The sequence below is a fragment of the Phycodurus eques genome, chromosome 12 (genome assembly GCF_024500275.1).
Source record: "Phycodurus eques isolate BA_2022a chromosome 12, UOR_Pequ_1.1, whole genome shotgun sequence".
NCBI lineage: Eukaryota > Metazoa > Chordata > Actinopteri > Syngnathiformes > Syngnathidae > Phycodurus > Phycodurus eques.
The window spans coordinates 16,472,650-16,496,979 of record NC_084536.1 but is presented as its reverse complement, the minus strand read 5'-3'; the positions used below and the strand labels follow the sequence as shown (position 1 = coordinate 16,496,979).

The 24,330-nt window shown below is 41.0% G+C and overlaps 1 protein-coding gene across 2 annotated transcripts; it reads right to left on the bottom strand.

Moving 5' to 3' along the window:
• Nucleotides 1-200: 200 nt before the first annotated feature.
• On the bottom strand, nt 201-24,283 carry itga6a (integrin, alpha 6a). Of its 2 annotated transcripts, XM_061691856.1 has the most exons (26): nt 24,036-24,283; nt 15,355-15,479; nt 15,015-15,094; nt 14,313-14,574; nt 14,111-14,242; nt 12,407-12,620; nt 11,864-12,057; nt 11,692-11,786; nt 11,148-11,275; nt 10,761-10,850; nt 10,626-10,687; nt 10,356-10,525; nt 9,531-9,674; nt 9,331-9,446; nt 8,474-8,636; nt 7,617-7,703; nt 7,446-7,525; nt 7,260-7,334; nt 7,076-7,178; nt 6,249-6,419; nt 6,078-6,167; nt 5,872-5,979; nt 4,975-5,073; nt 4,767-4,892; nt 2,576-2,700; nt 1,110-1,192 (listed from the first exon to the last, which is right to left on the bottom strand). In XM_061691856.1, exons 1-25 carry the CDS (start codon nt 24,203-24,205, stop codon nt 2,593-2,595), a joined length of 3,192 nt encoding a protein of 1,063 aa, XP_061547840.1. In that variant the 5' UTR covers nt 24,206-24,283; the 3' UTR covers nt 1,110-1,192; nt 2,576-2,592. The 2 variants fall into 2 exon arrangements, with proteins under 2 accessions (XP_061547839.1, XP_061547840.1); XM_061691855.1 differs by lacking the exon at nt 2,576-2,700 and having other exon boundaries at nt 201-1,192.
• Nucleotides 24,284-24,330: the final 47 nt, after the last annotated feature.

Here is a 24,330-nt window from a genome sequence, read left to right as displayed (position 1 = left end):
TATGGAATAAGTGACATGTTCTCACCATTAACTAGTTCCTTTAAACCATTTTGACTCATAAATCTATTTGATTTCTGCCAATTATGAGCGCATGTACTGTTTGTGTACCTAATGTTGTTGTCTATGCAAAAATACAAAAAGAAGTAATTGCAGGACTTAAAAGTGGAAAAGAATATAGCAGCAAAGTTCATTTTTGAAGAACATTGTTTATTCCATTTGACAATTAAACAGTACATCTATCAAAATTTACATTCTGAATAATCTAATTCAGGACATTTTTTTATGTCCCTTTATATTTCTCATAAAAGAGATTACTTGTTCAGTGATGATGCTACCTTAGAAATATATATTTTTTTAAAAACAAGCAAAAACATGTTCACATTGTCGCCCGTGGGTTTGATTGATATTTAAAAACAGAAATATAAAAGTCCTTAAATACAATACATACAAAAAGTCAACTGTGCCGTCTTTGCATAGTTTTTTTTTTTTTTTTCTGCAAGGTTTCAATGAGACAGTACCACTACATCAGATCAGTAGTTCATTTTAAAATGGATGTTAGTCCAGCTAAAACTAAAGACTCAACATCTTTGGCTCCATCATACGTGATTTATCAAAAAAATAAATATATACAATGTCCAGAAATATATACAAAAGTTACAAAAACATGAAAAAAAAATATCGATACATACAGTGAAAGAAGACTGGCGTAAGTCCTGGTATGCACATGAAGAAATGTAACAAGAATTCACAGATCATTGTCTTTTACTGGCTTGGACACTTATTGCCATAAAATATGAAGAGCTGTAACAAGAATTCTGTCTTTACAAATATAGATGAACATGATTTTTTTTAATCTTCTTTTTGAAGATGATTTCAATCAAAATCAAAAAGATGATTTTTTTGTTAAAGCAGAATACAGCTCTTGAATTGTCTCTTCATTAGATTTCGCAGGTGTTACGTGTCTATTAAGTGTAATTGAAGAACAATAGGTCTTCCCTGACGCAAAGCTTGAAAAAAACAAAACAACTTATGAGTAACTTTCATTGTCAACCCATGTTGTCATCCACTGCTTCTTCTCAAAAGGATCCAGTTTGACTTTGCCGTCTTCATAGTCAGGAGAATCCTTTCGAATCCGTACGGCGTGATACTGAGGGACCGCGTCCTCTTGCTTGGAGCGTTTGAAGAAGCCGCACTGGACGGAAGACAAATTTCACAAATGATTATCACAACTAAGATCAACCTAAACATGCAATAGTTGTGCTGGCTGGGCAAAAAGACAGAACGTAAAGAATGTTAAGCATGCTTTCCGCATTTCATTGTACATTTCCAAAAGCCAAGAAGATGTCAGCAAAAGCACCTGCAGAGCACACAATTATACAACAATGATGATTTTGTGACACATATTCCACAATAGAAATGTATTTTGATTGTGTGCAATATGTGTCAGGTTACATTCATGCAGAGCTGGCCCAAGCCTTGAGCAAAATTTGCTTTAGGGGCCCTGTATTTCCACCAATAATAATGATGATTGATCTATTAACTTCAAGACCAAATTAAATTACATTGACATATATATAAAACATCAAATGTACAAAAATAGAGTGTTAGATAAAATAATCAAATGTCAAGGAAATACAGTATCCTGTACATGGAGACGGTCTCAGCTCCTCAGTAAGCCGCAGTAATGTTAGCCATTCTTTGCAGATGATAAAGAATATATGCCTGTGTTATTACTTTATCGGTCCAAGTGTTGTTCAAATATCCATCACTTAAAGTGTTATATCAACTCGACACTGATTCTATTTGTTAGCACATTTATGGCATTTCCCATTACGTGTTAGCATTAAGGTAGCTGACTTTAAGGCAAAGTTATGTGGTTCTTTTAAATACGCTATGTGTAATTCTCTTTGTTTTATGTTTAGTTTGGCAGTAAACTTCAACTGGGATTGGCATTAAAAAGCTCAAAGCCTTTTTGGAAGAATTGTTCAGTGCCTTCCAAACTGCTGCTTGTTGTGAAGTGAGTTGAGTTCACTGCCACCATACAGCACTTGTATCTCATATTTTTGCTCACAAGTCAAAATGAACCCCCCCCAGAAAAAAAACAAACGCCGAATGATAGCTTGTATCTTGAAAAAAACGCATGTCTGGTCACTCGTCTTGAAACACCACTGAACTTAAATAATTAATCTTAAACAAGGTGACAAAAGTGGTTTAAAAATATATAAAGTTCAATAATTAGGCCTTTAAACTATGTAAAAGTGTGCAAACGCTTTAGTTTACAAAATAAATCTAAATAAACTACATTCCAAAACAAAAATTCTAACTTTTTTATTTTATCTGTCCTTCTTCAGTGCTACTTTGTTCTCCCCCCCCCAAAAAAAAAAAATATAAAAATACTACTCCAGGCTGTTGAGTAATTGCTCTTTGGTGCCCCCGAGTGGTCGCGTGGCTCAAAGCAGGTACTTAATTGTCTTGTTCCTTGGGCCGGCTCTGCATCTGTACATAAAGCTGCTGAGGTGAGTTCATTAGTCGCCGCACATGCTCAATGCTATTTGTTTTTTGCTTGTTTTTGAACCTGTTCAGAGCATAAAATCAGGCCTCGGCAGAGAGTTTGTCTTTGTCAGAGGGCTGAACATGGATCTCAGCCTTGTGATAGGCCGCGTTGTACTGGTCTTTGGATGCTCTCTTGAAGAAGCCACACTGAAGGGAGGGGGCGGAGCAAGTGTGATCAATCAACAATCACAAACAAAATGAGTGAAAAACGGTCACCTGGTATGAATTTTTCAGAAAAGACTGAAAAGTAACAATCTAAGGCCCGCCGCACACTGAGCGACATGGCCGAACGTGCGCTGTACACATGAACACTTAAAACCTAACCCCTGCTTGGTGTAGGGCAGTGATTTCCAACCAGATCATCAAGTGTGCCACATAAATGATCCCAATTTCATTTCAATGATCTGATAATTATTCATTTACTGCATGTATCTTTGTTCATCTATCTATGCCAGTGACGGTTATTGACAGGCAGAACAACTAAATGCTCTTCCACTAGATAGCAATCAACCTGTGTAACCACTTTTTGTGACATTTTTGTTCAATGGTGTGCCTTCAGATGTTTTCTAATGTAAAATACAGTGGAACCTCGATAGAACTGATTAATAGGGGCCAGGGCGTCGTCCGATATAGCCGATTGTCTGTTAAGTTGAAGCACTTCGGGTCGTATGCGCCCATATTACTGTACAGTACAAAATTATGGCTTTGTAGATTTCTTTCATGGCCTAAAACGGCCATTACAGTACAAGGTTATTATAAATAACTAAAAAAGCTTGAAAATATTTGAAAAGTTTTATAATTTATCCCAATTTACCACACTGGTGTGCTTGACGTAGGCATTGTTGACGTACTCATAGGCGATTCAAGGCGGGTCGCTTCCATGAGCCGCGAGGAATCAGTGTGCTTCCTAGTTCCAAATGTGTTGCCAAAGGTGAACAGCTTGCCCCCCCCCCCCCCCCCCCAAAAAAAAAAAACTGTTGCTGTACCAAAAATAACATGTTCCAGACTCCAAAGTGTGTCTGTTGTGTTTGTGCTCCTCAGCGTTAACACTGCAGCCATGCCGCGCGCTCTCTGCTCTACGCACAATAGACAATAGATATAACCATTGTCACATGGCCGCCACGTAGGTACGGGAGGCACGACTTTTGGAATTTGATCTAATAATATTGTATATCTGTGACCCGCAATTACGTCAATCCCGTTCTCTGCCTATTTTGCGCCACAGCACCAGTAACGACTTACAACGTACGACTTAGCCAATGGCATTTTAAGTGACAGATGGAAAATATTTTTGGACACAATGTTCAGTCTCAACGGTCCATTTTATCCGATAGCAGTTATATCGGGGGGCCGTTTTATCAAGGTATGTGCCTTGACTCAACATTGGTTGGAAAACACTTGGTGTAGTGATTAAATCTGTTTTGATCTACACTTCGTGCAAGTGTACTAAATTTTGTGTTGTGCGCGCCTTGGCCACTGGGAGCAGTATAATACAGATATACAGGCACACACGAAGAAGAGTTTTACAACAGACAAAGTAAGCTGCAGTAATATTAGTCATTTTGGCAGACGATAAAGAATATATGGCTGTGAGCATTTTTATATTGTCTGTCCTCATGTGTTGCTGCTTGTGATATATTTATAACTACCTTAGCATCACTGCTAGTTTGGTTGCCCCGTCTATCGCATTTTGCATTGTATGTTAGCACTAAGCTAGTGGACTTTCCTAAGGCAAAGTTACTGTATGTGATTGTTTTAAATACACGTGGTGATAAAAAGCTTGAAGGCCTTTTTTTAAATAATAATTGTTCACTATCTGCCAAAATTCTGCTTGTTGTGAAGTGAGTTGAGTTCACTTGCCACTGTCTTGCGCTAGTATCTCAAACTTTTGCTGGCAAGTCAAAGCAAAAAATCAGCCAGGCGACAGCTCGAAAAAACTTGTAAATTGGGTCATTCATAAGTCAAGGTACCACTATTATTCAACAAAATCAAAGCTGCATACGACTATGGTCGTTGTCCAATGCAAAGCGTGTTTCTCAACATTTTGTCTTTTTTTTTTTTTTTTTTTTTTAAATCAGAAAAACAACACAATTTTTGTTTCCTTTGTGTTTCAGATAAGAAGAACAACTTGAAAAAAAATTGACAATAAGCAAGAAAATCCCAACTTCATCATATTTTTCCTCCTCTCCTACTTTGACATTCCTTCCACTCACCTTCCACAGCAGAAAGACCAACAAAGCCAAAATCAAGATCCCTGCAAGAACAGCCACCACGATGATCCACCAGGGGACGCCACCATACTGGGCCACTGCACTCTCTGGGAACACTGTAAGGGTCACCTGCCACATCACACACAGTTGCCTGAGAAAGGCAGGATTGGAGAGCACCGCAGCGTATTCCACCCGACAACTTGCGCCTTACTTCGGTGTCAGGGGTTCTCAGGATCGTGTTTGTGGCCCGGGTGTGGAGCACCAGTGAAGCCCTCACAATAATGTCCAAGGACGAAAGAGAAGTGTAATCCTGTGACAAGACAAAACCAGATAAGCGTGAGTGTGGTAAGTAACTAAGTGCAAATACTCAATTACTGTACTTAACTAGTTTTTTTCTTGTGTATTTATTTTTCAGACCACATTTGACTTTTATTGCCTACATTTGAGAACAGATATCTGTATTTTCTACTACACAGTTTGTCAAAATTGATTTGTTAAAGTTTGTAATCTTTGTGGATGACGACACCAAGTAACAAAGATGTAAATAGAGAGAGGTAACGTCATTTTTCTTGGCTACAACAATGAGTCGCGGCTAATGTGTTGTTTCTTATGCCAGCCTATAAACTGCAGTGCCATCTTCTGGCATTAAAAAAAATGTATACCAGAAAAAACATATACAGCTAAGGTGTTTTTTTTCACAATGTTATCATTAGCTAAGTTAGTATTTTGGTTTTCCAGTTCACAATAGTATCAAAGGTCGCATTGTCTTCATAATATGTACAGTGAATCTCTTTTATTATCGTTTTCTTATTGCAAGCAATTTAATACAAGAAGGGAAACTATTTGATGCAGATTTTTTTTTCAATTGTGCTATCAATTGATATAATAATTGTCAAGTAAGAATTCATTTCTTCTTCTGATTTTTGTACTTAAGTATATTTCAGAGTCTGTACTTTTTGACCTTTACCCAAGTACAGGAGTTGAATCAGTACTTCTGCTTTGTTACACAAGTATCTCTACTTCTGCTTAAGAAGAGAGGGTGAGTACTTTTGCCACCTCTGGATTCCACTGATAATAATAGTACTAATATTGAAAAATAATACGCCACCTCCAGAAAGGTTGAGTTCCACAGTCGCGCTCTGAGTTCCACTGTGGCCCCATCGAGTCCACGCAGGGGGCACTTCAGCACCGCACACTGCAGTTCTTTCCCACACGCCTACAGAGGAAACAGTGTCTTAAACCTCCATAAAGACATCCACATCTTATTGCACAGCTTGTGCTATGTGCTTGAGTCTTATGCAGCACAATGCTCACCAAAATCTTATTTTTGACTGAGACTGAAGAAGTCTTGCCTCTTGTCTTTTTCTGTACAATTTCCCGCTTTGTCCTGAATGCGGAACTCTCCTGAAAGCACATTGGCTCTTATCACCTAGCAAGGAATCAATCAATTTTCTGGCTGTGAGAGGCGTTTGTATTCAATTGTACCTGGATGTGTTTGAGAGGGTTGATCTCAGACTCTGGTGTACAAATGATGTCGCGCGGTCCTTCTTTAGCCTTCATCTTCACCAGGTACAAAAGCCATTTACCATTTTTGTTGGACTTGGGCCACTGGATGTGTAGTGAGGATTTGACAGAAGAGGCCCACAAATTGTTAATCTGATAGGGGGTGAAAAAGAAATAGAGCTGAAGGAATAATATTAACTTTTCCCATTCAGGATAGAATGAAAAATGCCGCATGGCATGTGGGAGGAAGGATTTCCTCAGGCTGTCAGTGGAGCACGGCCGTAATATCAGCCTGCCACTGAAGCTGCTCCACTGCCTGGAAATGGTGTGCAGCGGATGCTGTGGATTGTCCGTGACGGACGGAAGCTTGTTCCCAATGTTTCACATCCTCCTTTCTGCCGCACAGCCTGCCTTCCTCCTCAGTTTATCCTTTTCTTGACGCTGCCTTCCCATTGCACAACTGCGTGCACGAGGGACGCACGTTTTCCCCGTGATTGCGTGGGTTTCCCCGTGTACTTTGGCTTCCTCCCGCACATCAAAAACATTCAAGTTAGGTTCACTGATGACTCTGAATTGTAATAGGTGTGAATCTGTATCTGTGTGGGTATATTTGTGTATATGTGCCCTGGGATTGACCAGGGAACAGAACCAAACAAAACAAAACAATGCTGATTTTGTTGTGTAACTCCAGCTGCCTGAAGCATAGTGGATCGGAGAGCCTTCAAAATCAGCACATCCACCACCCAATTTGTTGACAATTATTAAGCCAAATAATTGACTTTGCGAGCACTTGAGTCATACCAACATACTCTGAATGTGTAATTGACCAAACCGCCGATCTCGTCTTCGCTTTCCATGGCGCTTTCTCCTCTCACGACTCCTCCGAATGAAATACGATGAGGGTTGGCTTCCCTGATGGATTCAAGCAAGACAATAGTGAGCTTCTCTCACCACATGTGCTGTATACGTTCCCGCCGTCAGGCACAGACATACCCAGTAACCGACAATGGCAACTCAATCACCACTTTGGCTTTGACTCTCACACGGGCCAGATCTTGTACGCTGGTTCTGAACAGAAAGAAAGGGGGAAATGTCCATCCAGGAAATAATCCCAATTTTCAAAACAAGAACCCAACACAGCAGAGCTGGTGGTGAGCAAGTGACCTTTGTAGTTCTTACGTGTGGAGCTGCAGATCAATGTCAATCTCCGTGGCCTCCAGAGTCATCGCCACAGTGCTCAGGATGATGTCAAATGTAACCTTAGTGGAAAATTAATTCATTCAAATGCAAATACTGTCCATGAAAAGCTACAAAAGTGCCACCATAAGAATGGCGCGCTTGCGTTCGTACCTCGGAGCCCTGCTGAAACGGGTTGCCGAGCTCGCAGTCGGCCTGAGAGCCGTTTTGATTGGCCACGCAAATGATCTGCTTGTCCATCTACGGGAAAGTTAGAAAATACTTTCGGAAAGTAGAGCGGTAAATGCGATCTGAGTCACATTTATCTGTCAATGTATTGCTGTACTTGTATTATTTTATGTATATTTGGTAACATGGGTGGCTTTTCAAAGCTCATTATTTATTGCAGTAGGTGGGCATGACTTCTCTCAACCAGCCTATGAAGAAAGTCAAAATGATAATAATAAAGGAAAATGGGAGAATTCAAATGTTAAATTAAATGTATAAAGGGCCTTTTACAAAATCATTTTTAAAATTAAGTATATAAATAATTGTTTCTCTGATAATTATTAAGACTTCCGACTAAAGGAAATCACAAAGGTAAAAAGAAGCAAAATCTTTCTATAATTATAATTATTAATATATAATTATAATAATATATAATAATATATAATTATTATGATGTTTTTAGTTAGTATTGATTCGAATTTCTAAGAGAATTTCACTCAGTGTTTTGTATTTTATATCTAATACAGAGCTGGAATTAAACTGCGAAATGTGTAAAAGATAAACATCTCATGCATTTCATTTGATGTACCATGCACAATGACAATAAAGTCGACATGGTTGAAATGTTTTTTTGTTTTTGCAGGTTCTCACAAAACTTGCAAGGAAACAACACAAAGTTGTTGTTTTTTTCATTTTCCTGTCACGTTAGGGGCTCTGTATTGTAGTGTTGTTTTTGGAGTAATACAACTTCTATTTCAAGTGGAAAGTTTTAGAATAACACAGCCTTTGGTCCTCGGCTTTACCGTGGCGCGATGCGAGCGCACGCCCGAGTATGAGAGCGTGTCGGGGAACGAGCCCGACAGCTTGGCCTCGTAGGCGTCGTCGGCCTTCGCGTTGCTGACGGTCAGTCGCAGAGCCAAGTCCTTCCTCTCGTAAGTCACATGAAACACGGGCACGTTGTTCCTGCTGCGGATGCGCAAACACGAGCACTTATTTGGGGATGAATGCATACGGCTGTTGAACGTGTAACATTTCAGGCAGGACATCGCACAAAAGCGCTCAAATACACAACAAAGGACAATTTAGTCTTCAAAAAAATAGAACATGCATGTTTTCTAAATGTGGGAGAAAACCCACTTCAAGCACACGGAGAACATACAGTCCGGAAATGAGATGCAAACCCCGGACCAAAGAACTATGAGGCAGACATACTAACCACTAGTCCACTATGCTGCCTCACCGTTTAGTTTACTTAAATTAAAGTTATTTTCTGAATCATTCACTCACTCCCAACTGCCATATAATGATTCCAACTTTTTTACACTTATTTACAATCATTTTGTACTGTACTGGGTGTTTTTTAGGCCATGAAAAAAGTGCTGCAAATTAACGGACAAAGTGCTTTAACGGACAACCCCCCCATTAGTCAGTTAAATGGAGGTTCCATTGTATTTGACAAAATGAATACCAACGAAGCACTACAGAAATTGAACGGATGTATTGCAGTTTCTTACTATGTATTTTTATTTTGTTGTTATTTTTATTTATCAAACAATCATCTGTGTGCTGTTGAAACACCTGAATTTCCCCTCTGGGGATTATGGAAGGATTACTTTATTTGATCTTATTTTATATGAAGTAGGTTCTTTCTGTTACTCACATGGGCAAGGGCGAGTAAATGTCTTGATTGCTTTGCTTGTACAACAATTTGTAGTCCATCATCAGGTTACTGCGACAAACATGATCACTTCCGCAGCCTTCCTTCACAAAATTGACCTACAACAGCAAATACAATGATAAAAGTGATCCGTTAGCATGGTAATATGTTTACTTCAATAAAAAAATGAATTGTTGTTTTACCTCAACAGTTTCTTTGCTTGACTGAGAAGAGTCTAAGATGGGCATCAGCAGCGGGAGGCCGTTCTTTGCCTTTTGTCGCTTCGTACCGACTATTTGTGCAGACACCTCCACGGGAATGCTGCGCATCTTATCTTTAATGTTGTCCTATGCAAAAAAAAAACAAAAAAAACCCATGAAATTACGTTTCTTTCATAAATGAAGATTTGGGACACACTGTCCATGACAGAACAGGAGATGAATAAGGAAGGAAAATATGAAGATGCAGAAGTAATAGCGCGCACTGTTCTACAAGACATTGGAGTGTGCTTGTGGGAATGTTTGTCCATTCATCCAGAGGTACGTTTGTGAGGCCAAAGGTCACTTTTCAGTGCACTGGGACACAGGCATGCTGGAAGAGAAATTTCACAAAAAAGGTTCCCACAAGGACGGAAGCATAACATGTTTTAGTTTGATCAACGCTTAAGATTCAAGAGCCCAACCCACAACTGATTAAGTTAAGTAGGCGTGTCCCAATATTTTTGAGAACGTATACAGTAACCCCCCCGCATATTCAGATATTTTGGGGAACCTATCCTCCATTATTTGCTGAAAAACGCATGCACATTTGTTTGCCCACGTGTGAGGTCATGTCAGTTTGTGCGAGCGTATTCTTTTGGCTACTATGCTAGCCGAATACTATCACGTGAATGTGGTTTGTTTGTGTTGAAAAATCCATCTACGGAATACAGTCATTCATGTAACATGGGTTCATGATTGTGTACAGTACATTCTAGATGCATGGTGTTGATGCTTTATGATCCTTTCTTCTGTTTTTTTTTTTTTCACCTTTAACTTGGCTTCTATCTTAATGCACGTTTCCTGCTTTTGTCCTCGGAGGTCCACGGTACCGTTAAACTGGTGTTCTGTTTCCGAGTTGGATTTGTTCAAGAACACGACTCTGGAGAGCAACCCTTGTTTCCTGCGATCTCCGTCCGCCTCCACAGAATAGCTGATAGCTGCAGAAAAGGAGAGCGAAACAAGATGTGAGACAGAAGAAGCCTGGGATGAAAATGATTAAAAAAAAAGAAGAATTAAAAAAAAAGATGATATACATACTTATTCTTGGGTTATAAGATGCAGGGTTTGCTTTGTAGTTGAAGCAAGCGTCCACAGTGAAGCTAAAGACAGAAAATAGCTTCCTGCTGAATTACATTGTGGAGAATTATGAAAGAAAATTGAATGAATACTTACCAGATGTTGTTTCCACAATTCTTTATTGTCAGGTCAATTTCCCTTGGGGAGATTTTGATGGCTTGGCGGATACTAATGACTGGTCTTGCCCTGAAAAAACAAAACAGTAAAAATAATAAATACGGATTGCAAGTTTTCAAAATACAACCTAATTATAATACTGTAATGCCATAAAATTCATTATTATATATCTATTATGATGAAAAATTGATTTTAATCTATTATTTTAATTAAGCAACATATATTGGTGGAAAATAATCTTGACAATATTGCAAGTCTTGTAAAATCTATTTGGAAAATAATAAACGCCTGACGTGAAGTTAAGTAACTAAATGCTCCCGACTAATATTCACGGGAATCCTGTAAAATGCGCAGTAATACAAAAACCTGTAAATGAGTGCCGAGTCTGACAGCGAGCCCACGGCAAGGTCTGGATAAGAGTTGCTGTCCAAGTCCATGTTCCCTGCCAGAGAATAGCCAAACAGTCGGATGTTGTAATCTTTTCCTTTAATAATCTGGAATAAAATACAACAATGTCAAACAATTTTAATATAGAAACCTGCAGCAATTCCAGCATGAAACATAAACACTAAATTAATATCCACAGCGCTTGGAGGTTAAATCTGAGTTGTACTGGAAAAGAGACCATGACGATATATTCAAATCAGTTATTTCAATGTAATTTTATCAGCAAACTCAAGTAAGGAATCCATTTGAATATGCAAATCAGGGCTGTAAAACTATTTCAAAATGTTTTTTTTTTTTTTGTACGGATGGGTCTGGAACATACGTATCCTCCTCGTGATAAACGAGGCTTCGCTGTTCTTGCTTTTACTGCATTTGCTTAGTTGGACTCACTTGCATTCTATACTATACTTATATTCAAGGCCATTCCGTCATTTTTAATGTATGATCTATGAATCAAATCAACCTGAGCCGGGCGGGTGTTTATTCCCTGTGCAGAGCCGTGATAAATGTAGACCTTTCCAGCACCGCCATCATCATAAGGCGCTCCGATGGCGATGTCTGGTTGAGGACGGAAACACAGTTAATGCAACAGTATTGCAGTTAAAAAGCAACAAAAAAGGCATCAGCTGAATTACCTCCATAAGAGTCTTGATTGATGTCGCCGATGTTCTCCACTGCCAGGCCAAACATGGAGTCCCTGGTCCCGTTGAGACGGACAGGAGCGACGCCTCGCCATCGTCCCCCCTGGTTGATGTAAACGTAAACAGCCCCTCCAACGTCTTTGTCCTTCATGTAGAACTGGGGCGCTCCCACTACTATGTCCTGCCATCTGTGTCAAACAAATGCGTTGGCGGTATTTTGGGATTTTGTTTAGGACACTTCTGTTACGATGATGTCACGCGTACGTACAAAAGCCTCCGATGGTAAACTCTTTGACGTCATTTGACCAAGGCAGAGGCTTCACTGATGATTTTTGCCCTCTTCTCTACGGCTCTACGTGAGGTAAATTGCATCGACTTTTAAGTTGATTCAAATATAGACGTGGTTTGGTTCCCAGTCTGTCCAATTAGAAGCGGCTAGTCCACCAGCAGGCAGTTTTGCGATCTTCTCTGTGCAACTACAGTTTTTGATGAAATAATCTATTGTAACTGGCGGGTTAATGTGAAAATGCGACGCACCCATCCCCATTCAGGTCGGCTACGGCCACGTCGTATCCAAACGAGGATGCCAGCCCGGGTCCGTACAGCGTGTGTTCCACAGCAAGTCGGGCCGAGCCTTGGTTCTCTTTCCTCAGCAGCAGCACAGCTCCGCTGTGATTGGCTCTGGGTGCTCCAGCCACCACAGTTAGGCCCCGCCTCCTGGCGATGCTGTGACCCGAGTCTAAGGAGAATCCTAAATGCAGAAGGACTCCAAGATGTTGAAAGAATGTCTTGCTGCCAATTCCGACTCTGCTTTAGGGGCAGGGCGATCAGATCACCTCTGTACAGGTGCCTCTTTAAAAAAAAAAAAAAAATTCTCAATAAATTATATTATTGTAAAAAAGTTACTTTATTTCATCCATCCATCCATCCATTTTCTGAGCCGCTTCTCCTCACTTGGGTCGCGGGCGTGCTGGAGCCTATCCCAGCTGTCATCGGGCAGGAGGCGGGGTGCACCCTGAACTGGTTGCCAGCCAATCGCAGGGCACATAGAAACAAACAACCATTCGCACTCACAGTCACGCCTACGGGCAATTTAGAGTTGTCAATTAACCTTCCATGCATGTTTTTGGGATGTGGGAGGAAACCGGAGTGCCCGGAGAAAACCCACGCAGGCACGGGGAGAACATGCAAACTCCACACAGGCGGGGCCGGGGATTGAACCCGGGTCCTCAGAACTGTGAGGCTGACGCTCTTACTTTATTTCAGTAGTTCAATTTAAAAAAAAAAAAAACATGTTCTACAGATTAATTGAACAATTCCAGACTAATTTCTACATTAAAAATAATTGGGATTATTTTTTTATATAATATTAAACATTTTGGAGATGGTGAATTGTATGTTTTTGTTCGCTGTAAACTATAAGCAACTGTGTGTACTGAATCTATATAATTCAATGAGTTTCACTTTTTGAATAGATACTACTGAAATAAATGTTGTTGTTCACAATATTCTAGCATACTGTATTCATAGTTCACATTTCTAAACCTTTTATCTGTCAGCACTGCTGTGGTTTAAATTGAAAGCCTTTAAAGCAGACAATTTTAATTTCGTTACTGCTTAGAAAAGAGAGGATAAGTTTTCACAAAATGCCACTGCATTTATTCAATATCATCCATATATTTTAACACGCCATTTCTTGTATCATTTTCCACAGCAGATGTCAGTGGTCTCAGGGCAAAAAAACCCCAAAAAACACGGGCACAGATGGAGCTACTTGGACCACAGATGGCTTACTTGACTACTGCAATTGTTGCAACGTAGACATTGATGATACTGCACACAACTGCTGTACAAAGCGTATTTCTGTCACACTTAGTAGTCCTTTCTAATGAGCTCGGAGCATTCATGTTTGTTATTTGTTGTACAGTGAACCCACAACTAGTCACGGTTTGCTGTTCACAAATTCACCTATTTGTGTTTTTTGTGCTCTTTCTATGATGCTCTAAGATGCCACAAGATGGCGCCACAGCCCTGACTTAATAGGAAACTAGTCATTTGTATCAAGGAAGTATGTTGAAGTGATACTTCTCGGCTGAGAGACGAAGTTCTTTGTATGTTGGAGAAGATATTTTTTTTTTCAAAAGCAGGTGAAATTACTTGAGTTGAGTTCACCACCATGGAGCGCTCATGTTTCACATTTTTGCTCGCAAGTCAAAGCAAAAAAAAAAAAAAGTGGCTCACCGAGGTAGCTGTTGGCAGGGACGGGTACAAGCTCAGGGTTCAAGATGTGCTCATCGCCAACTTCGTAAGGGCCGTCGTCATACACGCCCATCTCCAGCAGGGTGTTGTTTTTTTGCTCCACGCGTACGATGCCTGGCGGGAGCAAAGTGAATCAGTCACACGCCCAACGGAGCGACCGAATGTGTTTTGAACGTGCCGAGACCTTTCCAGTTGTACGCGCCGGGCGCTCCAAAGACCAGGTAATGGTAGTCCTTGGTGAAGGTGGCGGCCAGACCCTGCTGACACGACCCGAACATCTCATGACCTCTGGCCCTGCCCTCGCAGAAGTTCCAGTTGCCGCCGTCGTCGTCGGACGACTCGTCGATGGTCAGGTCTTGGCTCAGGACGTAGCAGCGGCCTGTGATGTCACGGGCCTCCTGTGGCGTGTTGACAAACAAGCGCCTCTGGTAGCGATGAGCGCACGTCTGAAGTGAAAATACACATCAATACGCTACAAGATTTTTGCCTTTTCAGTCAGGTCCACTGATTTAACAGTATGTTTATTATTATGATGTGGTTATTGTTATGCGAAGCAAGGTGCAGTAGTTAGTAGTTAACGTGTGCTTCAGATTTCTGAGCTTTGGGGTTCGAATCTTCCTGTGTGGAGTTTTCAGTTCTCCTTGTGCTTGAGTTGATTTTTTTCTGGGAACTACTTGTACATCCCCAAAACATGCTTGTTAGGTTCATTCAGGCGCTAAAGGTGTGAATGTGAATGTGATTGTTTTTCTAAATGTGTCCTACGATTGGCTGACAACCATTCCACAGTTTGGCCCACTTCTCGTCCAAAAGCAGCTGGAATACCGTCCAGTGAGGATCCAAATAAGGACAAGGAATATGGAAAAGGGACGGATGGATGGTTACTTACCAGAATCTTTCCCCCTGGTCCTTGACTCTGTACCGTCACCCCCATCCACTGGTTCTCCTTGTTCTCAACTCGGATATCCTCTTTCAAAGTTTAGACCAAGACAAAGCAATGGCACGAACAAGGAAACACAATAAAGAGGTCATCACTGCGTTACACAGACAACATTGGGTAAATGAGCCAATAGTAGTGTAGCGGTTCACTGAGCTGATTTTTATCCAGGTCACACTCAGAGCTAAATTCTGACTCACACTGTAATTTACGGGCAACTAGTCCAGGATACAGACTGGCTTTTTCTCTATCATGCATGGTTTTATTGGATAGAGACAAGGTACATTCTTACCTTCACTGTCAAATAAAATGCGCTCACAATCAGGAGAGTAGTTGATGTCACATTTATAAAGTCCTCCAGTGATTTTGGCATTTTGTTTCCCCAGAGCTCCGGCTCGGGGGGCACCAATCAACAACCTGAAGAAAAAAAAACGTACAAATAAAATCTGTCAGTTCAAATCATGTTGTGCTCTAATTAAAAGCTCGCGGCCATCACGCATCAACATGATTTGACGAACGTGGAAATCATGCATTTAATCGGTGAGTGCACCAGAAGCTCAGTTAAATGAAAGGGTTAACAGGAGTCTTATCAGTATATCGTCAGATTTCGGGCTCGTTCAATAACACAACTGTTCTGCCAAGTCTTTTGTTTTCCGGACAGCACTTCTTGTGGAGAATGCGGGCTTGTCGCAGTGTTGCCCCAGTTAAGGCACAATCAGCACAACTACATGTTATTTGCTCCTTTCCTCTTTACAAGCTTCACACACATAATGACAAACAGTGGATATAAAAAGTCTAAACACCCCTGTTCAAATGCCAGGTTTTGGTGATGTAAAAAAAGATTTCAAATATTTTTCCACCATTGATTTGACCTATAAGCAGAATTATCATCGTTAATGCATAACACCGATGGGTATATATAGACTGCTATATTAAAAAATGTTTACGTCATGTCAGTAAACCCACCCAGTATCATAATCACTCTTTACAAAACTCCCAAAAGAGCAAAACTAGAACAAACTGAATGGGGAAATACTTGCATTTTCCAGAATGCTGTAAAAACAGAAACACTCCACTCTGAGCTTACAAGGTTTGACCCGAGTGTGTTACAGTCGAACATAAGACAAAAACATGGCAGATAAGCTTGTTTTTGTTTTGTCTGTGAATGTTATTATTTGACTGTGAGTAGTCCTTAAAAAAAAAAAAAAAACATCCTTTTTGGCCTTGATTTTTTTAAATAAATACACTTCACCAAATAACGTCACGAGGAGATTATATAGCAAAACGTCTACACACCACTTCCTATGCAAAACACATAACCCAAGTTTTAAAAACATTTCAACTGATTAAAAGACACTTTTTAAAGTATTCCTTGGCGCCTGTTCTCACTCGCTTGAAAGTTACATACAGTATTAAAGCGATTCTAAAATAACACTGAGAGAAAATGGCTGCAGATTATAAAGCAATAGTACTGTATTCCAAATCAGACTAATAAGAGGCAAAGCAAGTTTGCTTTAAATTGTTCATTTCTCACCCCCAATTGTAGTTTATCGTAAAAGTGACATAAAACATAAGAGAATCAAACGTATATTTAAATACCAATCTGTTCAACTAAACCAAGACTGCTATCTTAATGCTAAGTTATAATACGAAACACAATAGAAGGGAAATTAAAAGAGATGATACGGTAAATCAAACAACTGCTTCTTTAAAGATGCCATATCTTACAAAACCAATATTTTCTAGTGTTTGGGATATAATATTGTCTCTATGGTGCCTCAGTAAACGTGAAATAGAAAGGAAAATCGTCCACGCATTCCTGAGTTCTCGACGTTTTTCTGTCGAGAAGCCTGAAATCAGGTCATTCGAAGTTTTCGAGCTTATCTACGTCACTAGCGAAGATCTCCGCCTACCTCTCCGCTCCCGAGCCAGCGCGGTCAACATAACAAACGTGTGCTCTCACAAGTGGGTCTTCTAATCAGAGGAAAGGGGCGGTCTAAGTCAAATATGGACAAAGCGGATACAAAACTGGGTCAAACAGAAGTAGCTGTCGGAGGGACCTTTTCTGAACACTCGCATGACAAAACCAAGGTGTTTTTTGAAAATATGAGACCTCTAACCCACGTAGGGCAGCAACACATACAAACAGCATATTCCAATTGTTCTGCCTGCTGTGTGGGAACAGCGACTATTCCTGCACCTTCCTAGGTGACCTTCTCTGCCTCTTCTTCTTTGTCTTAATTACGCTGCATCTCCTTAGTGCTGCCTGCATTTGCAGCACAATGTGGTACTACACTGAAGGCGCGTAACTCTAAATTCGGACTTGTGGAAGTATTTTTAAAAATTAACTAACATGGAACTGTCCCGTATGTCTGAAATGTCCATAAGTACCATAGTATTCAAAATATTTGATATAGCGGGGGCACAAAAAATTAACCGCGATATAGTAGTGGAACACTATCGGAGAACTTTGTCAAGGTAACAGAGATTTAAGAAAGCAGTGTGTATCTGTATACCACAGTGATTCTAAACAAGAAGTCTAGAAGCACAATGGCGTTTGGAAGCTGCTGTATAATTTGGGCACTGCCCATAACTACAGGAATTTCCTTAAGGGACAGAAGGGAAATCCTGTCTATCTTTTTTACTTTCCCCTCGCAGGCTCTTCGATTGATCTTCCAGACCAGCTCTGTGGCTCATCATTTGTCCAACAAGGACGCGCCTCCTGGGGAGGTCTGACCCGAGAGCAAACTGCAAAGCCTGCGCCCAAACAAAAGACCACTCGTGACATGCAAATACAAACAGGAGCTTTTACAAAGTTGCCTTTATGTTGACATTTCAGCAGCTGTGTTACAGCACTTCAGCCGCCCACGTGTTGTCGTACTGCAAGGAGAATTGTATTGACGCATAACTGACAGGAGCCCTAAAAACACATTTACATAATATTAAAAAGATGATAGGGCCCAGTATTACAAATCATGCGGCCCACACTAGCAATATAAGATGAAGAAAAGCACATCAGTATGTTACAATTGTCAAGAAACTTAACGGCAGGGCTCCTGGGAAAAGTTGTAGAATTTAGCAAGTAACTGAGGGTTAATATTGACATTTACACGCAACATGACCATCTGGTTGACTTGTGAAGCAGCGGTTTTCTCTCCAAAATGAAAGCATGTCTCTTTTTGTCATGTAACAGCAAATGTTGACATAATGATAGACACTCACTTAGTCAAACCTTTAGGTATACTAAAATCTGCCTTTGCAAAGAAAAACATACAGCAGAGTGCGAGTTTTCACCATGATGGATTATAATGAGCCTAATCATATATATATATATATATATATATATATATAAACAATCAAACAGTGCTGCAAATTTTTGAGAGGTATTAATTTAACAATATGTTTATGTTTGATGGTGTACACCTGTACTGCATCATAATGAGAGCTGTTGCTAATATTATATTGGATCTCATTAGATTGTGCAGGTGCAGCAGAAAGAATTAACCTACAGTTATTAGCGACCATTATTGGCTCCCTAGATTTTTTTTTTGTATAACATATATACTGTATCTTTCAAAAGTTGAAATATACCAAATGTTTCATTATTTACCTGAAATATGTTATACTTCTGGATGCTTTCATGATTTATTTCATCCAAGACACATTTTTTTATTTTTTCCAAGGATTTTCTATGGGACTCAACTGGCCAGTTAAAAACGTTGTTCCTTCGCAACCATTTTTGTGCGCTTAGGATGCATTGTTATGGTCTGTATTGTCCGGAGGAACCTATGATCTTACTCCCAAACCTAAATGCCTTACACCGGGTTGCACATTTCAACTCTAAAATCCCTTGGTAATCGTCTAATTTCAAGATTTGGCACGGTGGGCGACTGGTTAGACCGTCAGCCTCACAGTTCTGAGGACCTGGGTTCAATCCCTGGCCCCGCCTGTGTGGAGTTTGCATGTTCTCCCCGTGCCTGCGTGGGTTTTCTCCGGGCACTCCGGTTTCCTCCCACATCCCAAAAACATGCATTAATTGGAGACTCTAAACTGCCCGTAGGTGTGCATGTGAGTGCGAATGGTTGTTTGTTCCTATGTGCCCTGCGATTGGCTGGCAACCAGTTCAGGGTGTACCCCGCCTCCTGCCCGATGACAGCTGGGATAGGCTCCAGCACGCCCGCGACCCGAGTGAGGAGAAGCGGCTCAGAAAATGGATGGATGGATGGACACGTTCCCCTCCACCACATAAGGAGGTAGAATCTTTTTTTTCCCTTTAAGGCTTCATTTTCATCTGGTGTGCATTGCAAAAAATAAATGATGATGGCCTGTGGTACTCTTTGGCAAAGATAATGTGTGGCCAGAGCTGTTAAATGGACCAAAGCTGTTCATCTCATGACAACAAGTGCACTGCACACACACCACTGAGCCAAAAGGAAGTCCCATCATGCCACATGTCTGTCTGTCACTGCAGTGTAAGTGCGAGCGCAACACACAGTGGGTGCAAACAATGATCCCGCCGCTCTTTGTTAACACGTGCTCCAGTAGTGCCACAGCTGTGCACGTAGTGTATCTGCTCTTACTGATTCACACAAACGATGATGCACACAAACTGACCTGCCATAGGGTAATTAAAGTTTACATCTTTAAGTCAACACTTATTCAAAGTATTCAAATATTCAAAATAAATCTTTGTACCTCTGTAATGAATTGTGTTCATTCCCCCTTTTGAAATGACACAAAGTTAAAGCAAAACAGTCAGACTGGAATGTCTTGACTGATGAGGATTCACTCGTGTTTAATCTATTAGGTTACACATGAACAGATGGGCATGCATGCATGTCCAGTCAATTTAGCATCTTTTCTCAGCTTACGCTAACTGTATCTTTTGTCAAAATTCAACCTGGATCTATTCGTCCAAAATAGTATAGAGAGAAGCAAAAGAGAGGAGCACTATCAAAAGAAATGGTGTCTCTACTTCATCAATACGATTATCCATTTATATATCCATTCATCCATTTTCTTTACTATTTATCCCAGATGACTTCAGGCAAAAGGCAGACTACACCCTGGACCGGTTGCCAGTCAATAGCAGGACACAGGTACAGACAGTCAACAAGCCACATTTACACTGAATGGGAACTGTACCCACGCTGCCTGCACCGAAGTCCCGCCGATGACCATCAGTGACCGAATAATTATCTTGCAGCATTTTACGCTTACAATTGGCGATGTAATAAAAAAATGGAGGCACCATTTTAGATTCCCATCCTAAATGTTGGATTGTAAAACAAGTAAAAACAATAAATTATCATAATTTGTGTTAAAAATACAAATGTGTAGACCGACAGATCGACGGACAGACAGATAGACAGATGGACAGATGGACCGAGCAACTGACTGATAGACAGACAGACAGACAGACTGATCGACCAACTGAACAATCGACGGACCGACGGACAGGCGTACGGATCAATGGGCCAACGGATGGACCGATTGACAGACGGACTGATCAATGGACGGACGGATGGACTGAAGGACAGATAGACGGCGTGACCAACAGACTGACCGGTAACAGACAGACCAACCGAGGGACGGGCGTACTGATCCAATGGACTGACAGACGGACTGTACTGACCGATGTACTGACCAACAGACAGATATTTTCAGAATTTGTAATCTGTTCATTATTTTATTTCATGACAATGCCATATTATTATAGTATGTTTTTTTTTTTAAATTAAATTCATTCATTGCCAACCTTCCCAGTTAACATTGATATTTGACTTCAAAAGCCGTCAATGGCAGTGAATGAGTTTTAAGTTACCAAATGTGCTCAATAAATGGCTTTATTAGGAGTTGCAGTTCTTGTAGAACTAGAACCGCATGTGAATCCTGAGAAGTTGACACCAGAATGCTACAATTTGGACTATCGTCCTGATTAATGCATCATAGAAAGTCATAGCAAGAGGCTGTGAGATGTAAACCTTTGTAAAATAACATGGAGTGCAAATGTTATCTAATGCATCGATTGCATAATTGTTTGCGTCATTATGAGTTGCGCGCTTGCTTACCGTTTTTCACCTGCTTTGACATGAAACTAAACAAAATTCTATTGCTGTGAAGAAACAAGCACAGAGTGCACATCCGCTCTTCTTCTGTCTTTACCATGATTTCATCCCACCGCTGCTCATGTGACTCGGGGGCTAATTAGCCTGACAAGTCAAGTGAAAGCTCATTGAGCGCAGACCCAGCTAATGAAGAGCTGACCACTTCCAGCTGTGAAGCACCACACCGACATCATGGAAGCACCAGTGAAAAGTTCAACACTCATTTTTAGTCATCTGAAGTGAACTCCTCCGGGCGTAAATATGCCATTAACTCTGTATCTCTGTGTTTGGTGAGTAATCCATCCATCTATATTATCTATAGCACTTATTCTAATGCAAAATGGGTGCCTTGGCTCAATAAAGGTTCTGAAATACTGGTCTAAAGACCAGTGGCCCAGGCAGGACACCCTTCCTCACCTCTCCACTGTTTGCCACTTTCTAAATTGTTTACTTGAGCGCAACTAATGTATTTCATTAATTAGCTCGGCTTCTTTAGCTTCTGGTGATGCATTTGTTCAGTTGACAAATGCGTTTGTAGCGCTTGTCTATTTGCGTATAACTGTATGTAACCACTAGTCAACTTATAGCCCTGCTTTACATATTTATTTAAACATTCAACTTCAGACTCGCAACCTGTGATAGTTAATCTAAATTACTTTCACAGTAAATAGGCTTTAACCAGTTATAGGGCACTCACTGAAATACAAAAATTTTAGCCCTTACTAAAGAATATAAACTATGCTTTCCCCATATTTTATTAACCTTCATTATTATGTCAACCTTTCTTTGAGGAGTGACTCAGAAGTCACATGATTCTACTGCTTTATTGTGACCATTTCCATTTCAGCTTAACTTGGCAATTTTAGTGACTTGCCCTACAATTCGTCAATGTTTTTATCTTTTATTTCAAGTATTTCAATCACCAGAAAGATATTTCTAATAATGATATCACAGTGTAATGACCTTTTCTTTCATTAGGTGACAGACGGCCAACATAAGGACTACGACAGTTTGATCTAAGGCACAGAGGAAGCGCTGCAGGAGTTGGTTTGGAAAATGCGTATATTTCAATTAAGACCATATTTATTTTATTTGTTGTTGTATGTTTGATCTTTATCTAATAAATTTTAGAATACTGAAAATATGAGTGTCATTACTGTAATTACCTTTCATCTGATTGGAAATCTCATTTTATAGTGAGCTTATCAAAAATGGTTCCTTGCTCAATGAAAGTCCAGCCAATAACACAACGCATGTTACAAAAAGCTATATATGAAAAGAAATAATAATAAACGTGCACGGCTTGTATAGAAACCCTGCGTCAGCTGTACGTGCTCGCCGCAGTCAAAACAGCCGCGGAGATAAAATTCCACAGGTTGTAATCTCTGTGAAATCTGAGTGAATGTCGTTATCAGGGCTTGTCATCCCAGCCGCCTCCGCTCACGCTGCTGCAGGGTCAGCATGCGTGCAGCCTCACGCCGGACGCAGGCTTCGACATGCCGACCCTCTCTGTGCCTTCTCCTTTTAGCGGCACTCCGGCAGGAACCCTCAAGGTTCTGCTGGAGCAAGGTGAGGAAATTAGAATAGCCCCTCAAATCAGGTTAAGCAGAATTTGCACACCCTTATTTCTGCTGCCTCAGGCCTGGTTTAGAGGGTTCTTGGGGGGGGGACTGCAACGAGGGAGCGTTCTCCTTATTCTTTGAGTGACCCAATTTTGTAAAGTTTGATGGCGGCACAGCAGCGACTGGTTAGCACATCTGCGTCACAGTTCTGAGGACCTGGGTTCAAATCAGGCCTCACCTGTGTGGAGTTTGCATGTTCTCCCCGTGCCCGTGTGGGTTTTCTGTGGGTACTCCGGTTTCCTCCCACACCCCTAAAACATGCATTGTAGGTTGATTGAAGACTCTAAATTGCCCGTAGGCAACTACGTGTGACTGTGAGTGCAAATGGTTGTTTGTTCATATGTGCCCTGCGATTGGCTGGCGACCAGTTCAGGGTGTACCCCGCCTCTCGCCCAGAGTCAGCTGGGATTGGCTCCAGCACGCCCGCGACCCTACTGAGAATAAGCGGTTTGGAAAATGGATGGATGGATGGATGGATGCTGCCGCCGTCTAGCGGTAGGGGTCCAAAGCACACCCATAACTGAATTTTTTGCTCGTATCTCAAGGCCCCCCGAAAATAAATCGGCGACGTGACAGCTCTTATCTTGAAAAACTCGTATCTCGAGGCGCCACTGTATTTGATTCCTTTTTAGAATGTTTTTGCCAGGTTGTTCAATATTAATTCTGAAGTGCCGCAGACGACGTACGTGGAACAGTTGCATGCTGTTTGGCATAGTATTGTTGCTCTGTGTAATTGCAACGTGATCGTGATGGAATTACGAGATGGATTAAATCGGACAATTAGTCCCCACTGAAGGCCCAGATACCAAATGTCATGACACGGATTGTCACGAGAGAGAACTGCAACAAGGGAGCGCTTCCTTACTTGGTTTGAATTAAACAATGACAAACGAGCACATTTCAAATGTGGAAGTTAAGAGCTCATCGCCCGGCTTGACTTTACAGCACATTTGCATGACACTTGTCACCATTGTTTGTTCACTTGTCTTCAGCCTGCATGCTTCTCAGTTCACATGCAATACATCACATTGGCAGTCTTGAAAAGAAAAGAAAAAAAAAAAGAACACAATAGTGCTTTTTAGGCTACAACAATAACTTGAATCGTTGTTTTAAAATGAAACGCATACTGTTACAATGTTGTGACGTAAAGAGGCAAAAGTGAGAATGATCATGTTTGCAGTTGTGTCTGCTTTTGAAGGCATTTCCTCCGGAGTAGATTCCATTGAGGTTACAAGGAGACTTACATTCGTTTGTCCGGGTTGAGCTGCCGGTGCATGGCCAGAGAGAATCCGAACAGACTGCCGGGTTCTCCGTCTTTCCTGATCACATAGTTGGTGTCCAGGTTGAAGGCCAGCAATAGAGTTGCGTTGAAAAGGTATAAAAGTGCCGCACAAAATCCCCCTCGCTGCAGCATCCCGGTGCGTGTTTTGGGGGGCAAAGTTGCAGAAACTCAATCCCTTCGGTGCGCTCAGCTCAACCGCCACTGAGGCACTGTGACTGATCGACCAGGGAGCTACTGATTCACAGTGCCCTCTTTGG

What these genes read in the sequence shown, in the direction of transcription:
- itga6a (XM_061691855.1), bottom strand. Translation starts at nt 24,205, where the DNA reads ATGCTGCAGCGAGGGGGATTTTGTGCGGCACTTTTATACCTTTTCAAC. An exon ending in ATTTACTCGCCCTTGCCCAT is followed by an intron (nt 8,637 to 9,330) that starts GTGAGTAACAGA and finishes GCGCATCCGCAG; the next exon opens with CAGGAACAACGTGCCCGTGT. An exon ending in CAGTCAAAAATAAGATTTTG is followed by an intron (nt 5,980 to 6,077) that starts GTGAGCATTGTG and finishes TTTCCTCTGTAG; the next exon opens with GCGTGTGGGAAAGAACTGCA.